Source organism: Ipomoea nil, unplaced genomic scaffold (genome assembly GCF_001879475.1).
Source record: "Ipomoea nil cultivar Tokyo-kokei standard unplaced genomic scaffold, Asagao_1.1 scaffold1562, whole genome shotgun sequence".
Lineage (NCBI taxonomy): Eukaryota > Viridiplantae > Streptophyta > Magnoliopsida > Solanales > Convolvulaceae > Ipomoea > Ipomoea nil.
In genome coordinates, this window is record NW_017617990.1 from 1,007,774 (window position 1) to 1,032,373 (window position 24,600).

The 24,600-nt window shown below is 40.6% G+C and overlaps 1 protein-coding gene across 1 annotated transcript; it reads left to right on the forward strand.

The window, feature by feature from the left end:
* The first annotated feature begins 4,940 nt into the window (after positions 1–4,940).
* On the forward strand, positions 4,941–7,151 carry LOC109189663. The gene has a single exon (XM_019340276.1). The coding sequence runs from the start codon at positions 4,941–4,943 to the stop codon at positions 7,149–7,151; it is 2,211 nt and encodes a 736-aa protein (XP_019195821.1).
* Positions 7,152–24,600: the final 17,449 nt, after the last annotated feature.

Consider the following 24,600-nt stretch of genomic DNA (forward strand, 5'->3'; position numbering starts at 1 on the left):
CGCTGGCCCGCGCCCCGGGCGCGCTGGTCGCGTCGCGGCCAGCCGGGGCCAGCGCCCCGGTCGGCGCCAGCCCCCGCCCGGACCGCTTGTGGCCCCCCAGCACGCGCTGGGCGCCGAGGCCACGCTGGCCCGCGCCCAGGGCGTGCTGGTCGCGCCACGCCCGACCGGGGCGAACGCCCCGGTCGGTGTCGTCGCTGGGCCACCGGCGCCGGCCCCCGCCTGGGGCCGGCCGTGGCCCCCACGCGCTCCGGGCGCTGAGGCCACGCCGGCCCGCGCCCAGCGCGCGTGCCCCGTGGCCCCCCGCGCGCCGGGCGCTGAGGCCACGCTGGCCCGCGCCCAGCGCGCGCTGGGCAAGCCACGGCCGACCGGGGCCAGCGCCCCGGTCGGCGGCCGGGTTTGGCCGCCGGCGGCTCCTCCTGGCCTTCCGGCCCAACTTTGTCCCCCCCCCCCTTGTCGGCCCAATTCCATAAGCCCTCTGCATCCATGGCCCACACCCAATATCCCCATCAATATATATATATATATATATATATATATATATATATATATATATATATATATATATATATATATATATATATATTAGTAGAGTTTGAATTTATAGAGTGTATTTAATCTTACAATATTATAGGGTGTGTTTGGTTCATGAATTTTCACACTAGGAATGATAATGAAAATCATAATTATTGTTTGATTGACAATTTTTTAAACTACAACTATGAGATTTGATTACCCTTCAATTAAGAACATCACTCCCTAATTTAAAAGGGATATCATTCCATCTATATTGGTAATTTGATTTTTAATTTTTGATTAGTCCTTTTAAATTTTTGTTTTGATTTTTTGTTTATATTGATGCTTTGGATCGGATGTCATTATATTAGGATTAATTGTTTTAATTTTTTGTTTTTGTATTTTTAAAACTTGACATTTTAGGATGAATTTAGTTGGAACTACACAATTATAATATTTCTCAAAATTAAATATTATTACTCCAACTAAGTTGATCAAACTGTTGGCTTAATAACTACAAAGTGCACACTTTCATATAGTAATCATGTGTTTCTTTTGTAATATCCAAATTAATTTAGGGATAAGGGTCAGGTGGCGACTGACCCACCTCCTTGACTGCCTCAACGAGACGAAGAGGATGGCCGGAGCCGATCGCCGGATTGAGGCTCGCCGGGGCCTGAAAAATCGTTGACGCGTCTCGGCCGAACCGAGTTTTTTAGAGAGAAGGCAGAGAGAAATTTTTAGGGAGAGAAACACGCGCGAGCTCCATGATAGTTGTTGCTCTGCCTCTGCCGTCATGGTTGTGTTTAGTTCAAGCTTCGTTGACTGCCTTGAAACAAGCTTCAGAAAGTTTAGATTTTGTTGTGTTCACGTTCTTTAACTTGACATGCATTTAGTGTGCCATTGTTAGCTCACGATCTTTAAATTTAAGCCCAATCGTTAATATAAAGCACTGCATTCATTCTGGCATGTTTCTTTCCTTGGGTTATGCCAGTTCTTTGCAGGCGCAGCAAGGAAGAAGAAGAAACGAGGATGAAATGACCATTATGTCCTCATGAATAAAAAATTTACAAAAGTTTAAGTTTTTCCGGTTAATTTTCACCTGTGATTTGGGCAGCCGGAGGGACCAAATTTGCTAAAAAAAATTAAAGTTAAAGGACTAAATTGTTAGTTTTTAAAGTCATGGACCGAAATTAACACGCCCCCTATAATCATAGGACCAAAAGTGTAATTTGCTCTTAACACAAATTCCTGCACATTACTATTAAAATAATTAATATGAGTATCCTCGCTACGAAAGTAGATATCCTTTGTCGCAGTAATTTTGCCTACCCCATAAACTCTTCGTACTAAGGTTATCTGCAATGTCGTATAATTTTACATTTACAATTCAGCATTATGTACTATTTCAACCCAATTTAAAAAGTAATATCACTGTAAATCACTTAAAACAATTATTTTTCTACAATTATTCTTTTCTACATATCAATATATAAATTAAGAGCAATTACCAATTTTGATCCCACGAGAATTAACAAAATGACAGTTTTGGTCCACATGTTTAATTCCTACCAATTTTCATCCACGACTATTGTTTTAGTACCAATTTTCATCCACAACTATTGTTTTAATGCCAAAACTCATCACGCCGGTCACCCCTTCGTTTAAAACATGCCGAAATATGAAATTATTAAGGGTAGTTTCGTGATTTTCAAATTAGGATCCCTATTTGAGCATAAATAAAGGGATTTAAGCCATAAGATATGTCCCAATTCACAGTTTTCTTCCTCAAATTAAAGGTAGGATGAGGATGAAAATTGTGAATTGAGATCGATCTTATGGCTTAAATTCATTTATTTATGCTCAAATTGAAATCTTAAGTTGAAAATGACGAAAATGCCCTTAAAAGTTTTAGATTTCGGGATGTCTTAAATAGATGGGTGACCGATGTGATGAATTTTGGTACTAAAATAATAGTCATGGATTCAAATTGGTACTAAAACAATAGTCGTGGATGAAAATTGGTAGAAATTAAACATGTGGATCAAAACCGTCATTTTACTAATACTTGTGGGACCGAAATTGGTATTTGCTCTATAAATTAATTTCAAATATTATAAAATAACAAAAATAAAGCTTCAAATTATGTAAAATTATTTTACGAAATTCCAAAATAAAATAATTTATAGAAAAAAAATAAATTAAATATTATTTATTTGATAGTTAATAGACTATGTTTATTTGTACATTTAAGAAAAATTGAGAATAAAAAAAAAAAAAGAGTAAAATACATTTTTAGTCCTAAACTTATAGTGGCACGGACAATTTTAGTCCTCTATAAAAAATTTTGTCATTTTTGGACAGACTTATCCTGACAAGGACAATTTTAGTCCTCCGTCTAAATTGCCGGTTAACCGTTTGAGAGGGAGTAATTATGTCAATTCATCCAACCTCCTTTTGACGCCATGACTGAGGCCATACAATGCAGTAACACAACTCTCTCTAGTGAAGTCTAAGTCAAGATCCTCTGTTTTTAGCATTTTGAGGAAGCACTCCACGGCACCACCGTCGAGCATGGTTGCACGCCCTTCCGGGCTGGCTGCGAGATTGCAGAGAACTAGGAGAATGGGACCTGTCATGTGACCGAATTTCACCACGGAAAGTAGGGCTTGAACGGAGCTGAGTTTCACTGTTCGGATTCTGAACGTAGAGAGTGGAAAAGCGGAGGGAGAGCTCTGAGAACGCCTATTGTCGTTTTGTTCCGATCGTCTAAGGCTTGGCTGAAGAGCGCGCTAGCAATGTGGTCCTACCATTCCGGGGGATCGATCAGCTGCATGCGAAACGATTGCAGAACACACTTATTTCACTTTGTTCCGGTTTTCTAACGACAGATTCACCAAAGTCGTCGCGGCGTTCACCTAGACGGAGGATGTGTTCTTCTTCTCAACATTTCTGGTCAAGAAGAGGAACCCATGCCGTTTTCGATTCGACCTCCCAAGTGATCTGTCTCCGTGGTCTCGGAGCGGCCCCAATCGAAGATTGTGATGGCCTTCGGCTTGGTGTACACCGTCTACGCCACCGCCGTGGACCCAAAAAGTAGATGTGCTAAAAAGTAATAAAGATGGATCAGAGGTTTGGGTCGTCGACCGTCAATGGAGTCCATGAATTTGACCGAGAAGCGGTACAAAGCTCACATTGGAGAACTGCGAAACCTTCCAAGCGATCGGAGACCAGGGAACCAATCGTTGGAGAGCTCGGTAAATGCCGGGAAATTTGGCCGGTGGCAGTAACTTCCTCCACTAATTTTTATTTTCTTTTCGTTTATAAAAATCCACTCTCTTGGTTTCTGCTTTCCACCGCTATCTCCACCAATTAGCTGCCAACCAGAGTGCATGCACCATTTAACTACTATTTTCCTTGTTTTTCCATCCTCCAAATGCATTCTTCAGTAACTGAGAAATATGCCACCACCCACATCCATCAACAGGAAGGTTCTTCCAGAATCTCCCTGGACTATTTTGGAGTTTGCTCTTGTTAAGACGTGGGCAACAGATGGGTCACCATCAACGATGCTACTCGGCGGCGGCTTGGGACGGACGGGTAACAGGCACGGCGGAGCGGCGATGAGTGTTGGATCCTCTACAATAATGGAAGACGGAGCTTGCACAGTGTTGGATTTTTTGACTCGTATATACACACGTGGTCCAAGTCGTGGTCTGGGCGCTTTCATCACCGGCAGTAGTGGGCTGGACATGGACCCATCACATTGAATGACAAAATTGCCCTTCATTTAGATGACCTTCTAACAGAAATATAGACGGAGGACTAAAATTGTCCTCGTCATGATAAGTCTGTCCAAAAAATGGCAAAATTTTTTATGAAAGACTAAAATTGTCTAAGCCACTATAAGTTTAGGACCAAAAATATCTTTTACTCTAAAAAAAATTAAAAAAAAAATGAAAAAGTAATGTAAACCCGTTTTATCTATTATTTTAAATTAATTAGTAAATGATGTTATAGGCTCAACGTAGTCTAGTCCGGCCAACTTCTTGTCTGCCAGCTGCATAAATTAAAATTCCAACTAAAATTACTAAAACTTTGCCAAAATTTCAAATTGTGATTGTTAAAAAGAAAAGCTTGCACGACAAGTGGGTTTCCTGGAAATTATTAAAAGCTAAAGCTAGCACAAATTTCTGAAAGTTTGGTTAGTCAAAAATACGTACAGTAATTCTGCATGCACCCAATAACGCGTTGTTTGTATTGTCCGTCTTTATTATATATATATATATATATATATATATATATATATATATATATATATATATATATATATATATATATTCCAGCTTACATGGCTATAGAAAGACAGAAGAGTTGTATGTAAGTTTAGTTGAATCAAAATGAATAATCCTCCTCCTCCTATAAACATGTCGTTCACGTACAGTAACCCAAACTGTACACTTTATGTTAGAAGAATAATGGAGAAGAACGTTTCTCCGATGCCATATATTGGCCTTTACGTAGCCGTTGCTTCTATGTTCTGCTTCATGGCAATGTCTCTAAACGTGTTGTCATTTCCTGTCAATATCTTCGGTCTGAATGCAACTTGGCTGACACTATTAGCTGTGGCTACCAAGCTCACTGGCGACCTCACATCTCCCATGTGGTCTTACAATGATAACCTGTCAAAAATCAATAGCACGGTTTTCTTAACTGTGGCTATAGGTGAATTTTTCACTTCACTGGGCTCTATGAATGGCACAGATATGCTCACCAATCTCACGGCTTTGAGCATATTGGTATTCACCGTCCTTGTGGATTTATGCATCCAACTTGGAACCGGCGTACTTGATTTTTCATTATTTCCAGAAATCATTTTCGCTCTTGTTTTGCTGTTCTGCATGTTCATAGCAATTGTGTGTACAGCTCTAACAGTTCCAGCGATTAAGAAACGCGCAGAATCAAAGCATCAGACGCTAGTGAAACAAATGGAAGCAGCAGCTGGGGGGCATTTACTTAGAGTTGAAGAGCTGAGATTGAGCATTATAAAGTATTGGGTGATGGCAACATCTGGTAGCCCTCAACTTCTGATCACAAGGTTGGCTTCTTTCATTTTTTCGAACATCATCTCCCTATTTTCTGCACTTATTATTTTTCAAGGAGTTTTAAGAAGTAAAACAACTAGTACCGATGCATACTGGAGTACTACTTGTCAGAATAAGCAATCTGATTATAAGTGGTCCGTCCCATTGATTATATTTTTTCAATTTGGTGTCGCGATGGTGTCTTTCGTATCATCTATAATCTTATTGACTCAAGTCCTGATTTGTAAGTATGAGGACAATGGGATCAAAATCTCCAGAAAAGATTTCACAGTTGAGCCCTATTGGACTGAAAATCTACGAGAATGGAGACAGAGTCCAATACCTATGAGAATTCAAAGAAACAAGCTGCTCATAAAACTTCTCCACCATATAAAAAGATTAATCTTGACTTTCTTCATACTACTGCAGACTCTGGTTGTCATATTTATTAAGTTTAGTTGTATGGTTTGTTTTTATGGATGGTTTCCATTAGTATATTTTGGTAATCATTTATGGAAACAATTGTTAAGTGAACTTGAAGTTTCAAATGACCAAATGAGAGAAGAGATAGACCTCAGCCATTTTGTGATACTTGTTGAAGGAGAAAAACAATTGCCAAAATCATTGTTGAGGACAATTATTTTTAAGCTGAATATTCATGTTAATGGGGGAAAGCGTCAACAACCACGTAGTCTACTCAATCTTCTCAAACAAAGTTTCTTTTATAAAGGTGCAATACAATTTGATAGCAGCCAAGTTCCGAGTCTATTATCAGAAGAACCTCCTAACTGTTGGACACTTCCAGTGATGACACTTGCAACCCTGGCCGTTGCACTTCCAAACATTGCAAATCAACATGTTGATGAGCTAGTAAGAAGTGTTGATGAAGGCCTCCAATATGCAAGCCGTATAGATGTACTGGACGGGAAGCATGTGTCGTCGAAATGCATTAAAAATGCAGCAAGTGTTGTGTGGGTGGGAGTTAAGCTTCATAAGAAGTGGCTGGATGTGGATGTTGGGGATACAATTAGGGAAGTTCGTTCTGCCAGGGAGATTATTCAAGGTCTTGCTGATGAAGCTGAAAGGATTGTCAAAGAGTTCAGTTCCACAGGAAGCCAAAATCTTGTGGAAAATCCTCTGTACTGGCCTGCAAATGTTTTAGCTGCTAATTCAATGTACAGAATCAGCCAGACAATTCTTTTATACTATGGGAATGGTGAGTACAAAGCTGAAGAGTTGTTTAGGAAATTAATTTGCATGATTGCAAATATATTGGCAGCTTGTCTTACGAATTTGCCGCACCTGATAACTACCAAGTGCATAAACAATGCTGTTGAGGAAAGACTTCAAAGTATTATTAATGCAGCTGTCCTTTTTGGAAAAATTGAAGATATTCTAAAGTTATTTGAAGAGCGGCAACTTTTAGGCATTGGTCCAAGTCAGCCATTGTCCATTGATGAATGGCGTAGATGGATGGAGAGTGAAACACAAGATCCAACAGTTTCAACCTCTACTGTTGGGTCCAATGATGAGCTTGTGATTGTTCCAATGTAATTAATGCTGATGCAATGTGTGCTTCTAATTATATTTGTAGTAGTTGTTTTATGTTAATTTAGTAGTGTTATGAAATATATATGTCGCAATCTTGCTAACTTGTCTGTGAGTCTGTCTGTTACAAAACAAGTACAACAACCTACTACTGGACGCTGTCATTACCCAATACTTTGTAACATGGTCAAAGCTATTAGAGCTTGAAGGCAAGAAGACAAGGGCTAATTAGTCCTTTCCTTTAGCTTGTTAGTTAGGCAGTTACAACGGCCTTGGCGCCCTTTCTTTTCTTCCTATATAAGCTGCTTAGCTGCCTCTTCTCTGTAATGAATTCAATTACCATTCTCACACATCTCACTTGATCAATAAACTTCATCCATGTTCTGCTCTTGATTCCTTTTCGTCATGCTATCAGAGCGGTGGAGAACTAGCTATGCCGCCGCAGCGATCACCGGCAATGATGAATCCAATCAACCACCAAATCTGACTTTCTCGATGAGTCAACCTCCGATCACCGCAACTTCGCACAATGCTTTGCAGAGAGGCCTAGCAGAGGACATCGAGAATCCGCTTCATCTTAGTGTCAATGAAAATCCAAATAACATTCTGGTCAGTCCACCTCTCACGGGAAGCTCCAACTATGGCTCATGGAGCATAGCGATGCAAGCTGCTCTGGAAGTGAAGAACAAGTGGTCTCTCCTTGACGGCAGCATCGAACCGCTGGAGAGAACTCAATCTCATTACGCTGCTTGGAGGAGGTGTAATATGATGATCAAGTCATGGATCCTCAAATCGGTCCATCCAACCATTGCGCAGAGTGTGATATATATGGATGTCGCCAAGGACGTCTGGAACAACCTCAAGAAGAGGTTCTCGCAGAGAGATCCGCACCGGATCTGTGTTCTACAAGATGAGATCTACAAGCTCAAGCAGGGAAACTACTCCGTAAATGAGTATTACACGAAGAACAGATCTCTATGGGAGGAGATGAATGAGATGCGACCTCTCCCGATCTGCAAGTGCATCCCGCACTGCTCCTGCTCATGCGGTCTGATCGATCAAGTGAGGAAGGACCGTGAGATTGACCAAATCATCTGGTTCCTTCAAGGTCTACATGAAGACTACAATCCGCTTAAGTCCAGCGTTCTAGTCCTAGATCCTTTACAAGAGATACACAAAGTGTACGTGATGGCAGAGAAATTCGAAAGACAACTTGGCATTAACAATTCAAGCCTAGAAATCAGCCATGCTAATGCGGTTCTGCATGAACCTAATACTTCAGAAGAAACTGTTGCTGCTGTTAGCTATTACAATGGCAGAAGAAACATGAACTCTAATGGGGGAAATAAAAGCGCCAAGTGTACCTATTGTGGCATGGTTGGACACACCGTTGAAAAGTGTTATAAGAAGCACGGGTATCCACCGGGGTGGATACCGGGCTTCAAATCCAGAGGCAAACAATCATCCACCATGGCTGCTACTGCAAGTTCTGAGAACAGTGTGGTGACGTCTGAACAATTGCAAACTCTAATCTCTCTTCTGCAAACACAAGCCGGGCAGAAGAAGAGCTCAATGACAGCAGCCGTATCTCTAGTTCCCAAGTTCGACAAAGCTGAATCACATGATGAATGCAAGTATATTCAAAACTCTCATATATGCTCTGTCAATTTATACTCAAACATGTGGATACTGGACTCGGGAGCCACTGATCATATAGTGTGCTCTCGGGAATTTTTTGATGATTATGATGTTGTTGAAGGAACGACTGTGAATCTGCCAAACGGAGAAAATGTTACTGTTCAACACAAAGGGAATATAAAGCTAGCAGATGGCTTACATTTACAGGAAGCTTTGCATATTCCGGAATTCAAATTTAATATTGTTTCAGTTAGCAAATTGCTTAAAGACTCATCTCATACTTTGATATTTGATTCTGATCAGTGTCAACTTCAGAGTCATGGGAAGATCACTGGTTTTGCTAGACAAGATAAGGGCCTGTACCTGCTGGTTCAACCTCCAGAGATCAACTCATGTAATCGTTTTGTTTTGCAGTGTAATAATGCCGAGATTTGGCACCAACGTTTGGGACATTTTCCCATTAATAAAATCCATCTTATACAGAGCATTTCTATCTCCAACTCTAAGCCTATGCCATGTGATATTTGCCAATATGCTAAGCAGAAACGCTCACCTTTTCCTCTTAGCAGCACCACGACAAACAGATGTTTTGATCTAATCCACACTGATATATGGGGGCCTTTCGTGGTTAAGTCTCTAGAAGGTGAACGTTACTTCTTGAATATAGTGGACGATTACTCGAGATACACTTGGATCCATTTATTGAAGACTAAATCCGAGACAAGAGCAGTGATTAAAAGGCTTCCACAAGTATGTTCAGACTCAATTTGGTGCGAACATTAAAATCCTCCGAAGTGACAATGGCATGGAGTTTAAAATGGCAGATTTCTTTAGTGAGAATGGCATTGTGCATCAGACTTCGTGTGTTTACACGCCGCAACAGAATGCGGTAGTCGAGTGGAAACATCAACACCTCCTGAGTGTAGCCCGAGCTCTCCGTTTCCAGTCTAACATGCCTCTCGAGTTCTGGGGATTATGCATTCTGTATGCTGCTTATATCATTAATCGGGTCCCATCGGCAGTCATTGACTGGGATAGCCCATACCAGAGATTACATAATAAGGAACTAAACCTTGATAAGTTAAGAGTGTTTGGTTGTCTCAGTTATGCAGCCACTCTTCCTCAATCTAGACACAAAATGGCGTCTCGTAGCAGAAAATGTGTTTTTGTTGGCATGCCCGCCAACATCAAGGGTTATTTGTTGTACGATTTACAGAGTGGATCAACATTCATATCAAGGGATGTGATTTTCTTTGAAGATTATTTCCCAATGGCAGGTCAGATGGATCGTGCAGCAGACCATGATCAACTAAAGTTCAATCCCTCTTTGCCTAACATCCACATCTCTGGTGAGGAATACTCTGCAGACTGCCAAAATCGGCCCAGAGATTCTCCAACTTATAGCCATGATGAGGATCCATCTCCCATCATGAGCAAGGATTCAAGACTAGATCAATATTCAAGACAAGGGGCAAGTAATGACTTCCACGATGATTGCAGTATGGAAGCATCAGATAGCAACATTCAATCTACTCAGCCGAGATGTGCTCCAAATGATGATTGTAACGTGGAAGCACAGACTGTTTATCAGTCCCCTCAGCCGAGAAGATCGAATAGATAGCGAAATGCTCCAACCAGACTTACAGATTATTATTGTGACACTGTGAGCACCAGGTCTTCCCCCCATCCTCTTTCAAAGGTGATTTCTTTTGCCAACCTTACTCCGTCACATAGAATGTTTTCATTGGCGGTCTCTGCAGTGAAAGAACCTCGCAGCTACAATCAAGCAGTCCAACATGAGTGTTGGAAACAAGCCATGAATGCAGAAATCATGGCTCTTCAAGACAATCAGACATGGGTGCTCACTGATCTACCACCGGGGAAAACACCCATAGGGTGCAAGTGGATCTTCAAACTCAAACTCAAATCCGATGGCACAGTGGAAAGACACAAGGCGAGGCTTGTGGCCAAGGGCTACACTGTAACACCCCGTGTTACGGCCTTCAATCCCGGATTAATTATTTAATTAATCCCGTTAATAATAATTAAATATGAATTAATTCGGTTAGGTTTCCATTAATTAATTAATAAGGTCCACCATGAACCGTGGACCATTGTCGAAATTAGAGTCCTAAGCCTATTAGGAATAAAGAAAGTAAACCCTTTACTATTCAGATCCTAATTAGAAATCCTAGACCTAGTCATCTATTAGGAATAAAGGAAGTAGGCCTTTTACTATTCAGACTACGATTAGGATTCCCTTTAATTAATTAATATGGTCCACTATGGACCATGGACCCTTATCCCCTAAAATAAGTCCTTAGTTCTATAAGGAATAGAATTAGTAAACACATACCATTCAGACCCTAATTAGGAGTCTTAAATATATAAATAGGGATATAGGAGGCACCTAGATCCCCCACCACAATAAACATTCCACCACCCCAAAGAGCTCCAAGAATCCCCTTAGAAGAAATCAAGAAAGCAAGAAAGCTTAAAGAAAGACCCTTCATAGCCAAGGAATTAATTAAGGCTAAGAGGTAACCCATGTCTCAACAAAACCTATTTTCATAGCTATGATTCCCCTCTTAGGATTTCCCCATATTATTGTGTATTGATGATTTGTGTTATTATTGATGATTGATGGGATAATTCCATGGGTGATCTTGATGATGAAAGGTTCCTGATAATTATGGTGTTCTTGATGATTATATGACATTCTTGATGATTATATGATGTTCTTGATGATTGTAGGATGTTCCTGATGTTTATATAATATTCTTACCGAATCTTGATATTAGAAGATGAATCGTGACTTTGTTGATTTAAAATTGATTAGAACCCTAGGTTGTATCGTATGGAATTATTCTTGGTATATTGGGTGGGAATTCGCATGATTGGGTGTTTATTATGTTTAGAAAAGCATGATAGGTGATAAACATTATTTTTGTTGTTATTTTAAATAATCTTTTTATAGTTAATTTGCAATAATTGATTAATTCTTATCTATTTTTATTTATTATTGATATAATTAGTTTTTAGTAATATTATTCAATTTTAGGTTGTTTTTATTAAATTTGTCTATTATTTGAATTCTATCAGTTTAATAATTCATTATCCTAATTTAATTATAATATTAATAATTTTAGTAGTACATGATTAGTAGGAGTTTAATAAATGTAGATTAGTTATATATGGTCTCTAATAAGTTTATTATTATTATTATTATTATTATTTTTATTATTATTAAGAAAGGGTCAGCGCCAATCGATCGCAATTCACACCAGAGTCGCAAGAAATCTCAGCAATCCATCAAACCCGGTCTTCTTGGTGATAGTAATCTGAGCTACTTGTGTGCGCAAGTGGAGAATCCGTTGGGGCTGAGATATATAAAAGGGAGGCCAATGTCATCGTTCAGGAGGAGATCAGTTTACCCCGGATCAATTCCGGAGGTGAGAATAGAACGAGAGCAATTGAGATCAATTCCACTCCGGAGCAATTCCCATCGGTACGGCTGGATTTTTCGGCGACAATCTCTGTGCAATGTCTGATCAACGATTTCCAAGGCAGCAGCACTTCCTGGTCCTATTTCTTTGTTTTCCTTTAAACTGCATTACCCTTTGTAATTTCCTAAATTCCTAGTCTATAAGATGTCTACGACCCAGTTTAATTTCCTTTCAATTATTGTTTTAAATTGCTAAGCTTTGATATTTGATTATTTTGTTTGCATGGTATGTAGCGTTGTTCCTGGAGAATAGAAATTGCACCTAATTATGATGTTAATTTGGTGATTTTAAAGCTATATTATTAATCCTTGAACTTACTTTTAGTAGGGACATTAGTATTAAGCTATCATTAATTGAATTTATTCTTACGGTAAAGCACTGCTAGTTTAATTCTTCAAATTCCAAATACTATGCTTGGTTGCTGTTTATTTTAGTTATTAATTGATTTATTGATTCATGTTCGTACTTTTCAATTGGTTTCTATTTGTTATTCTGCTTTCTGATTTAATTTTATTGCTTAACTACCTGAGTTTTATTGATCGCTATCTTTGGCAATTGTCTAGCACTTTACATTATCAAGTCAATTATTTCTTAAGTTTAAGTAATTAAATTGCATTGTACAATTCCCCGTGGGTTCGACCCTTGCCTTTGCACACTATCATTACACTGACTCGTGCACTTGCGAGGACATATATAAAATTGTCCATCAATAGGTTATGTGCCGTTTGTTTCCTGATTTTGATCCGTTAATTGTCTACGTGTGTTATTAATTGCGTTTGAAAGTGTCTAAGCATGGTTTCGGGTTCCACAAAGGTTCCCGGGGCGTTATTGATGAAAAGAGTCAGTGGGGGGTAGGTGGGGGTAGGGGACCCGCCACCTACCCGCGGCCTCCTTGGGCAACGCCGGCAGCGGGCAGCTGCCCGGAATGGCTGCCGCCGGCGGGTGAACCCTCACCCACCGGCTACCCGCTGGTTTGCACCCCAATTGGGGATTTTGGCTTCCCCGTTTGATGTTCCCCCGACCCCCGTGGTGTCCCAACGGACTCCGTCTATCGTGCCTATGTCTAGTTGATTTTCGGGTACCGTTCGTAGGTCGTATGGGTCTTATATATATTGCATGCTAGTTGAATTGGTATCCCGTTGACCTAGGTGAAAGAAGTATGAACCCTTAGGACTATTCTTAGTATGTGAAGGATCACGCTAGGTTTTGTTATACGTTTTCTCCCCCTTCCCAATGTGTTAATGTGGGTTGCATGTGCTTGCTATGTGTTATGTGTGCATGTTACCCCGAGTTGGTTGAGAGCAATCAGGCTATACGGGCAGTCGGGTGGGCTGAGAACCATACCGGCTGTTAACCAGGCTGGTAGAGACCGGTCAGGTATATAAATATTATATAGGACTAAGATCCACTATACGGGCAGTTGAATGGGTTGAGAACCATCCCAACTGTTAACCAGGCTGGTAGAGACCGGTCAGGTATATAAATATTATATAGGACAGAGGTCCACTATACGGGCAGTTGAATGGGTTGAGAACCATCCCAACTGTTAACCAGGCTGGTAGAGACCGGTCAGGTATATAAATATTATATAGAGCTGCGGCTCATCGGTCGGTTGCGATCGACCCCTCCGTGCTGTGAGACGGGGTAGGGTGCTGCGTGGCCGTGTCAGAGCTATACGCGTTGACCCTCATGTATGGGCATGCAATTGGTCCTGTGGCGCCAACAAAGTGTGCTATGTGATGAAGTATGGATGAGTTGTTGTTATGAGTATCTTGGGGATGAGACTATGAGATTTATACCGGGGATTGTATATGTTGGGTTATGATTATTAATTGTGCTTATCTTATCTGTCTTGCCTGTTGTAAACTGTATATGCTCGGTATAACTGCTGTCTGTGCTTAGCCCTATCTGTTGAGTCTATCCCTATTTTAAAAGCTAGCGTTCGTAGGAGATATCCTCATATTCAAAATGACTTTTCATATATATATATATATATATATATCTATATGTATTGTATTTCAACGCGTTGGAGTGGGTTACCAGCATCTCTCGCTGAACAGATATATTTGGCTTTCAGGCACAGATGAGTAGATCACTGGAGCGCGCTAGAAGCTTGGACGTAGCTTAGATAGTTTTTCCCTTTCGGCCTGCGTGCCATGATTTAGTATTGATACTATTTGAGGATATTAGTTAGTTAGCCTGTGCACCTGAGTTCTCTAGCTCAGGTGTGGCATAGCACCCACACTCTTGTATTATGTTTTGGGATTTAATGAGATTTCACCTTTATTTTATAAGTTTTAAATATCCTGAAAATCTGGGGTGTTACAGTTGGTATCAGAGCCTAAGTTTGACCCTAGGATAAGACTCTTAAGACCGGACTTTAGGACATTAGGCTTGAACTCTAGGTACTTAGGAACATAGGATTCAGGAATCTTAGGACGCGCGGTGAGATTGTGAAACCTACACGTAACCTCCCCTCACCTTATCCCTCTCTAACTTATAATAACTTCCCCCTACGCTTACCACACCAAGGTAAGGGTGCAGCACACTGACTCATCGATACAATAAATATTGACCCTGAAAACCAGCAGCATGGCACCAACAAGAAGACAATCAAGGATCCCACACTCCTCGATGGAACCCGAACCTTCAACAAAGTCTTCGGGTTAGTGGAATACCCAGAGGAACGCCACGTAGGGATAGCCTCATTCCACTTCAAGACACGAGGCTGATCTTTGATAAATCCACGAAGAACCCACTTATGGGCAACAACCAGGGATTCAACTAGGAGTGCCTAGGGGCACGGCTACGGGGACGATTCCACCCCGCACCTGTAAGGGCAACCATGTACGAGGAAAATCCTCCACCTAAAACAAGGGATGACCACCATCGGGGAATACCACAAACGATCCCTCCAGCTGGCTCGTTTCGCGCCTAAATTAGATCCTACAGAGACAACCAAGATAAAGAAGTCTGTGACAGACCACAACTACGAAACCCAGAAGGCCCTAATTGTAAGCAAACCCCGCACACCCAACGAAGCCTACACCAGTAATGCCAACTTCTACCAAACAGGGAATTTAGGGACAAACCCGAAAGAAGGAGTAACGGAAGTGGGAGACTGCTCCCTCCAACATGAGCGAACCCTTCCGGAACTGGTTAAGAATGGGCGCAACTATCCCAGCCCGGAGACCGGGAACTCCAATTAAATGCAAGAAAGAAAAGTAGTACATAAACAACGTCTTTTCTCAATCGTTAGCACGAATTGTCGAAAAAGGACTCGATATGACAAGAAGAGGCGACAGACGCATGGAAAGTATCATGCAACTAGAGCCTCCCAGCGATAAGGGTCTTACCTGGGAACAAGGACCTTGATGGTTTTAAGACACCGTAAGAAGTACATGTAACACACAAAATCGCCAAAACACCATGCGACGTCAAAGGCAGTCAATCAATGCGTTCCAAGGAAGAGAAATGCATCACCAAGCACTTGGTCACCAAAGGACTGAACAAAGAACGAGCGACAAGCCGAACTCCAAGAAAAACCAAGAAGGCTTATCATTAATCAAGCAAGGCAAAGACAAAGTTGGCTTATAACCAACCACCCGGTGAAGGTGACGAGGTTGCTAATTGGAAATCGGACTCAACCTACTGAGCAAAAAGAACATGCGAGAGTCTTGACTCATCTATAAACTCGTACCTAAGGATCAATAAAACTATACGATGGGCCACCCTATGTATTCAAGTCCCTTCTATTGTGCACATGGACATGGGGCTTGTCGGGACTTGAATCTGTGCATTCTTGGGATTTTCCCCGAAGGAATTCACTCTTCCTAGTCACCTTCCCGCGGGTCCCCAACGGGACCTTGACGGGTCCCCAACAGGAGCTTGGCAGGGGGACGACCGCCCACCTCGCGCCCACTGGTACAATGTGCTGATTTCTTAACTCCTCACTTTATTGATTCATGGCGCACTTGTGTGCCTCGATTGATGAACGCGAGTCTTGGGTAAAGAACCATGGGTCGCCCAAACATGGTGACATCGGTAAAAGACATTGACACGCAAGACACCATCGGAAAAGCACAACCAATTGCATTACACGTGGGGTTGAAGTTGGACTCTACGATGCAACCGGCTAGGGATGATTGGCATAAAGTATTGTGCAAACCAAGGAGGCGAGTTGGGAACTCGTGCTAAGGACTCACAAAGACCTTAAAAGTCAAAATGCTAAGGATGGACCGGGACTCCTTCAAACCATGGATATCGTTCAAGCAAATCAAAGGACTCCTTACAAGTTGTATGGAATCAAGAACTTCGTAGTCCGTGGTGCTAGGCGAAATGTAAAAAGCACATTTGTGCCGAGATCTCAAGGGTCATTAAGGACCCACAAGGAAATGAGATGACTCGTAAAGTCACCGAGTCATTCCACAACGAGGTTAGGTAACCAACTGCGCTTCAAAAAGAAAAAGAGCATGCAAGGACACCCTCACCATTAAAAGTAACACAAAAAGGTACAACTAGTCGAACCTCGGGGAAGACATGAAGTCTTACTAAGAATTTCATTCACTAAAGAGGAGATGAAATTCAATAAGAAGGGAAAATCAACCAAAAGTTTACCGACTCCCAAGAAACTTTGGGAAGAATTTGGGAAGTGCGCCCTAAGAGATTGGCTTGGTTGACCAAACTTGGTCAAGACCTTGGACGCATTAAAGAAGTAAGTGTTAAATCATCACGGGAGATTCCCTCAAGATAGGGGAGAAGGATGAAACCTTAGCCTGGGAAGCAAGGTCTAACAAGGATCTTAAAGTCAAGCAAGTGCCAACACCAAGGAAGAAGGATCATCAGTTCATCAATACGTTGTGATCAAAGCATCAAACCAGAATAGTCACTTGAAGATCGAGAACCCTTAACCCATCCTAGCCGAATTCCATTCCCTCCATCGGAAAATCGGCCCCCTCCTTATTTCAAAACCCTTTCTACCCTTCAACCACACTCTTGATCCCTATTTTAACGATTCCATACAAGGTGGCAACCTCACACCCTAAGTTCCAACCTTGAAAACCTTGATCCTAATTCCTAAGTTCACTTTGTCCTCAGGTTTGAAACCCACTCTCTTAGCCCTTTAAACCTAACCGTTCCCAAAAACCCAGCACACATAAACATACAATTATACAGTTTCCCCGTAGAATGCTTTCGCTATAGGACCACCGTACTACTTTGGACTCGTTACCCCCGCAATGGTTTCCAATCTTCGGGGACGAAGCTTCTCGTAAGGGGGGGAGAGTGTAACACCCCGTGTTACGGCCTTCAATCCCGGATTAATTATTTAATTAATCCCGTTAATAATAATTAAATATGATTTAATTCGGTTAGGTTTCCTTTAATTAATTAATAAGGTCCACCATGAACCGTGGACCCTTGCCTAAAATAGAGTCCTAAGCCTATTAGGAATAAAGAAAGTAAACCCTTTACTATTCAGATCCTAATTAGGAATCCTAGGCCTAGTCATCTATTAGGAATAAAGGAAGTAGGCCTTTTACTATTCAGACTACGATTAGGATTCCCTTTAATTAATTAATATGGTCCACTATGGACCATGGACCCTTATCCCCTAAAATAAGCCCTTAGTTCTATAAGGAATAGAATTAGTAAACCCATACAATTCAGACCCTAATTAGGAGTCTTAAATATATAAATAGGGATGTAGGAGGCACCTAGATCCCCCACCACAATAAACGTTCCACCACCCCAAAGAGCTCCAAGAATCCCCTTAGAAGAAATCAAGAAAGCAAGAAAGCTTAAAGAAAGACCCTTCATAGCCAAGGAATTAATTAAGGCTAAGAGGTAACCCATGTCTCAACAAAACCTATTTTCATAGCTATGATTCCCCTCTTAGGATTTCCCCATATTATTGTGTATTGATGATTTGTGTTATTATTGATGATTGATGGGATAATTCCATGGGTGATCTTGATGATGAAAGGTTCCTGATAATTATGGTGTTCTTGATGATTATATGACATTCTTGATGATTATATGATGTTCTTGATGATTGTAGGATGTTCCTGATGTTTATATAATATTCTTACCGAATCTTGATATTAGAAGATGAATCGTGACCTTGTTGATTTAAAATTGATTAGAACCCTAGGTTGTATCGTATGGAATTATTCTTGGTATATTGGGTGGGAATTCGCATGATTGGGTGTTTATTATGTTTAGAAAAGCATGATAGGTTATGTGCCGTTTGTTTCCTGATTTTGATCCGTTAATTGTCTACGTGTGTTATCAATTGCGTTTGAAAGTGTCTAAGCATGGTTTCGGGTTCCACAAAGGTTCCCGGGGCGTTATTGATGAAAAGAGTCAGTGGGGGTAGGTGGGGGTAGGGGACCCGCCACCTACCCGCGGCCTCCTTGGGCAACGCCGGCAGCGGGCAGCTGCCCGGAATGGCTGCCGCCGGCGGGTGAACCCTCACCCACCGGCTACCCGCTGGTTTGCACCCCAATTGGGGATTTTGGCTTCCCCATTTGATGTTCCCCCGACCCCCGTGGTGTCCCAACGGACTCCGTCTATCGTGCCTATGTCTAGTTGATTTTCAGGTACCGTTCGTAGGTCGTATGGGTCTTATATATATTGCATGCTAGTTGAATTGGTATCCCGTTGACCTAGGTGAAAGTAGTATGAACCCTTAGGACTATTCTTAGTATGTGAAGGATCACGCATAGGTTTTGTTATACGTTTTCTCCCCCTTCCCAATGTGTTAATGTGGGTTGCATGTGCTTGCTATGTGTTATGTGTGCATGTTACCCCGAGTTGGTTGAGAGCAATCAGGCTATACGGGCAGTCGGGTGGGCTGAGAACCATACCGGCTGTTAACCAGGCTGGTAGAGACCGGTCAGGTATATAAATATTATATAGGACTAAGATCCACTATACGGGTAGTTGAATGGGTTGAGAACCATCCCAACTGTTAACCAGGCTGGTAGAGACCGGTCAGGTATATAAATATTATATAGGACAGAGGTCCACTATACGGGCAGTTGAATGGGTTGAGAACCATCCCAACTGTTAACCAAGCTGGTAGAGACCGGTCAGGTATATAAATATTATATAGAGCTGCGGCTCATCGGTCGGTCGCGATCGACCCCTCCGTGCTGTGAGACGGGGTAGGGTGCTGCGGGGCCGTGTCAGAGCTATACGCGTTGACCCTCATGTATGGGCATGCGATTGGTCCTGTGGCGCCAACAAAGTGTGCTATGTGATGAAGTATGGATGAGTTGTTGTTATGAGTATCTTGGGGATGAGACTATGAGATTTATACCGGGGATTGTATATGTTGGGTTATGATTATTAATTGTGCTTATCTTATCTGTCTTGCCTGTTGTAAACTGTATATGCTCGGTATAACTGCTGTCTGTGCTTAGCCCTATCTGTTGAGTCTATCCCTGTTTTAAAAGCTAGAGTTCGTAGGAGATATCCTCATATTCAAAATGACTTTTCATATATCTATATATATATCTATATGTATTGTATTTCAACGCGTTGGAGAGGGTTACCAGCATCTCTCGCTGAACAGATATATTTGGCTTTCAGGCACAGATGAGTAGATCACTGGAGCGCGCTAGAAGTTTGGACGTAGCTTAGATAGTTTTTCCCTTTCGGCCTGCGTGCCATGATTTAGTATTGATACTATTTGAGGATATTAGTTAGTTAGCCTGTGCACCTGAGTTCTCTAGCTCAGGTGTGGCATAGCACCCCACACTCTGGTATTATGTTTTGGGATTTAATGAGATTTCACCTTTATTTTATAAGTTTTAAATATCCTGAAAATCTGGGGTGTTACATACACTCAGCAACTTGGGGTAGATTACCTTGAAACGTTCTCTCCGGTGGCAAGATTAACCACCATACGTACTCTATTGGCTGTGGCAGTTTCTATGAACTGGCAAATACACCATATGGACGTCAATAACGCCTTCTTACATGGTGATTTAAACGAAGAGGTCTACATGGTTCTACCTCCCGGGTTTCAAAGAGAGAAGCCAAATCAAGTCTGCAAACTTCGGAGATCTTTATACGGCCTGAAACAAGCAAGCCTTCAATGGAACGCGAAGCTAAGTGCGGCTCTGATTCAGATTGGTTTCCAGCAATCCAAATCTGAACCATCTCTTTTCACTAGAGGCATTGACGACAGCTTTGTGGCTCTATTGGTTTATGTTGATAACATAATCGCTGCCAGTCCTAATGTTCAAATCATCAACTCTGTCAAGCTGTTTCTGGACAACACGTTTAAAATCAAGGACCTTGGTCCTATTAGCTATTTTCTGGGAATTGAAGCACGAAGAACAGAAGGTGGTCTGAACTTATGCCAACTCAAATTTGCCTTGGACATACTAGATGAAGCCGGATTCCTGGAATGTAAGCCAGCTGAAACCCCCATGGCTCAGGGCATCAAACTATCACATAATGATGGTGTACCTCTATCGGATCCCAGCAGCTACAAAAAGCTGGTAGGGAGGATGTTGTACCTTACAGCAACGAGACCGGACATTGCCTATTCGGTACAACAACTTAGTCAATTTGTGGACTCCCCCACGGATAAACACATGATAGCTGCACATCGTGTACTGAGATATATCAAAAAGTCTCCTGGACAAGGTCTGCTATTCCCTAAAAATTCTCAGCTTCATCTAAGAGTTTTTTCAGACTCTGATTGGGCCTCATACTGCAAGAGTCGAAGGTCAATCACTGGATACTGTGTGTTCTTGGGTGATGCTCTTGTCTCGTGGAAATCAAAGAAGCAGAGCACAGTATCGAAATCTTCATCTGAGGCCGAGTATAGAGCACTTGCGGCCACAACATGTGAAATACAGTGGCTTGGTTATCTTCTTAAAGATCTGCACGTTAAGCTGGACAAGCCAGCCACCCTATTTTGTGATAGTAACTCCGCTATAGCCATTGCTGAAAATAAAGTCTTCCACGAACGCACCAAACACATAGATATTGACTGCCACATTGTGAGGGAAAAGGTTCAGCAAGGCATAGTGAAACTTCTACCCATTTCCACCACCAACCAAGTCGCTGATGGCTTCACCAAGCCCCTGGCCACTCAACAGTTTCATTCCTACACATCTAAGCTGGGCATACAAGACTTGTACGCCCCAGCTTACGGGGGGAGGGGGGGGGGGGGGGTATTAGAGCTTGAAGGCAAGAAGACAAGGGCTAATTAGTCCTTTCCTTTAGCTTGTTAGTTAGGTAGTTACAATGGCCTTGGCGCCCTTTCTTTTCTTCGTATATAAGCTGCTTAGCTGCCTCTTCTCTGTAATGAATTCAGTTACCATTCTCACACATCTCACTTGATCAATAAACTTCATCCATGTTCTGCTCTTGATTCCTTTTCGTCAAAAGCGGTGAGATTGGTTAGAATATGTGTGTCATTTATAGAGCCCAATGAGGTGAAAAAATGACCCATCGCCAAAGTTAAGAAAACCGTGCTACTGCCTTTAATTTTAACATGTTATCCCCGGAAGACATGGGAGTTGTGAGGTCACCGGTGAGCTTGGTAGCCACTGCTAATACTGTCAGCCAAGTTGCATTCAGACTGAAGAATTTGCCAGACAAGTTATGGATCAGATTGTAGAGCATTCCAAGGGAGCAGAACAGAGAAGCGAATGCTACATAAATATATGCCTATAATTGGCATAACGGAATCATTCTTCTTCTCCATTATTGTTCCAAGATATATGGAACAGTTTACAGACATTTTGATTATACTACCTTCTCGTCTCGCTTCCTTTCGATCTGTAGTTACTTAAGCTGCCATAGCTGGAATATATATGAAGCTAAATTAAATATACTAATAGTAAGACACAAACAGTGCATTGAATTAATTGCTGCATTTATTTTCGACCAACCTTCTCAATAATTCTGTAGTCAACTATTCAAGTCTTGATGTAGGTCCACCTTTGTCTTGTCATATCATAGGTACGATGATGCGTGTTACTAAAACTGTGACCTATTTAATCTTGAGGAATAGTATATATTGTCGGAAAAAATAGCATAAATTAGTATAAAATGACATTTTAAATAGCTATTTGTGGTACAATTATTAGTGGGCTCCACTTTTGATTTGGGTCGAGTCAAAGTGGATTCGGATTCTTCGTAGTGAGACGAAGAGATTGATATATTGTGCGTTCAAAACGGATAATGAGTGAATGAGATACTCAAAGTAGACTCATTTGAGTTGGAAAAAAATGAAGGGGTCGTTTACCAACTTGAAAAAATGGAGAATTTTCCAGAAAAATTGAGAATTAGAGGAGTAAAAAAATGGAGAATGAAAAAGTTGTTTACTAAAATCCTTATTCCAAATTTCTCATTCTATCTCTTTTCTCCACTTTTTCCTTAAATTTGGAGAAAAAATAAATCAACTTCTCCAATATGGAGGAATGAAAAAAAAAAAAAAAATGCGTGAATAGTGCAATTTGCAAGAGGTCACCAACAGCAATTTGTTTGTGCCTGCTTCTTCCCTTCTTTCCTTCCCTCCCCTGTGCACATATCAATATTATTATGTTGTTGTATCTTTAGCGTTTTCTCTATTATTATTATTATTATTATTATTATTAATTATTATTATTATTATTATTAATTATTATTATTATTGTTGTTGTTGTTATTGTTATTGTTATTGTTATTGTTATTGTTATTATTAATTACTATTATTAATTACTATTACTATTATTACTATTACTACTATTACTATTACTACTATTACTATTATTATTATTATTATGATGATGATGATGTACGTACTCAAACTATGTACTAAAATGTTTAAAATTTAAATTTGTAAAATGAAATTATTATTATTATTATTATTATTATTATTATTATTATTACTACTTGTGCTCCGTATTATGAAATTTATAAAATGAAATCAGAAAACTAGAGAAATGGAGATGGAAAATTGGAGAAATGGAGAAATGAAAAACTGGAAAAGGAAAAACAGAAAAATGAAGTAAACGACCCCGAAGTTTTTGTCCCACCTTGGTTTGGGAAGTAGATTTGCACCACTAATACAAGAGCTATTTTAAGACTTATTGAATTGTATAGCATAGAGGTTCTTTCTCGTGTGCAAGGGGTGCAAGTTAAATCCCAAAGTGAGCATAAGCCTGACTCGTGTATGCCGGAAATAGCATTTTTAGTAGAACAACGAAAATAATATTTTTTAGCTCCAAAATCTCTGCTTCTACTCCTTTCTTAGCCTACTGTGTTCTAAGCTTTGCTCTAGTTCGTCGGGTTCTTTGTTTGGGTGCTCAAACACTGAATCGGAGGACGTTTTAAGAAAAAAGTGGTCGCTCGACTTGTGCTAAAAACTTACCACCAAACACGAGCCATATTTCTTCACCCTTTCCTTCTCTTTTCTTCCATAAAATAATAATCTTTCCGTATGATTATTATTCGGGTTTTACCAACAGATATCCAACATATATAATTGTGTAGTTCTTAATTTTAATTTTATTATTATATATTTTTATAATTGTTAAATTGTGTATTATATTTTGTACATTTTTAAAGTTTTAAATTTATACTTTATAAATTAAAAATTTACAATTTTAGAAGTTAAAACAAATAGAGGCATACATGATAAAAAAAAAAAAAATCAATTTTGGTCCTATGACTATAGTGGTCTTGTTAATTTCAGTCTCTGTCTTTCAAAAGTATCAATTTAGTACCTTGACTATGCAATTTTTGTCAATTTTGGTCACTCCGGCTAAATTGCCGGTTAAAACTCACCGGAAAATGTTAATAGCTAAAATAATGAGGGTATTTTAGTCATTTTACATCTCTTTTCTTCCTCCACCATTTCTTGGCCGGATACTGCTACAAATATTCCCCGGAGAATATTTGATACGCTGAATTCGATCAGTCGAGCAAAAAAGGTGGACAAAAACATAAAGAAAAACCCAGGTTTGGTAACCATCACATACATAATCTTGTTTTATAAAAGTTACACCACTAAACACTCTCTACTCAAATAATTAAAGGGTGAAGTCTAAGATTTCAGCTGCTCTCAATCCCAGTACTGTAGATTTCTTTCCATTTTTCTTGAGAAAATAACCAGTAACAGTCTATCTTTAATTTGGTATTTGCAGACACTTCATGTAGAGAACAGAGAACATCGGGCTTGGGGGTGTTGTTCTTTCTGCCCAAGGAAGAATCTTTGTGCTGAGCATTTGTTATCTGTGTAAAAATCTGCATTTTCATACAGATTCATCATCTGGGTCGCCATAAAAACGCAATCTTTAGAGACG

Excerpts from the sequence above, each read along its gene's own strand:
- LOC109189663 (XM_019340276.1), top strand. The coding sequence starts at position 4,941 with ATGTCGTTCACGTACAGTAACCCAAACTGTACACTTTATGTTAGAAGA.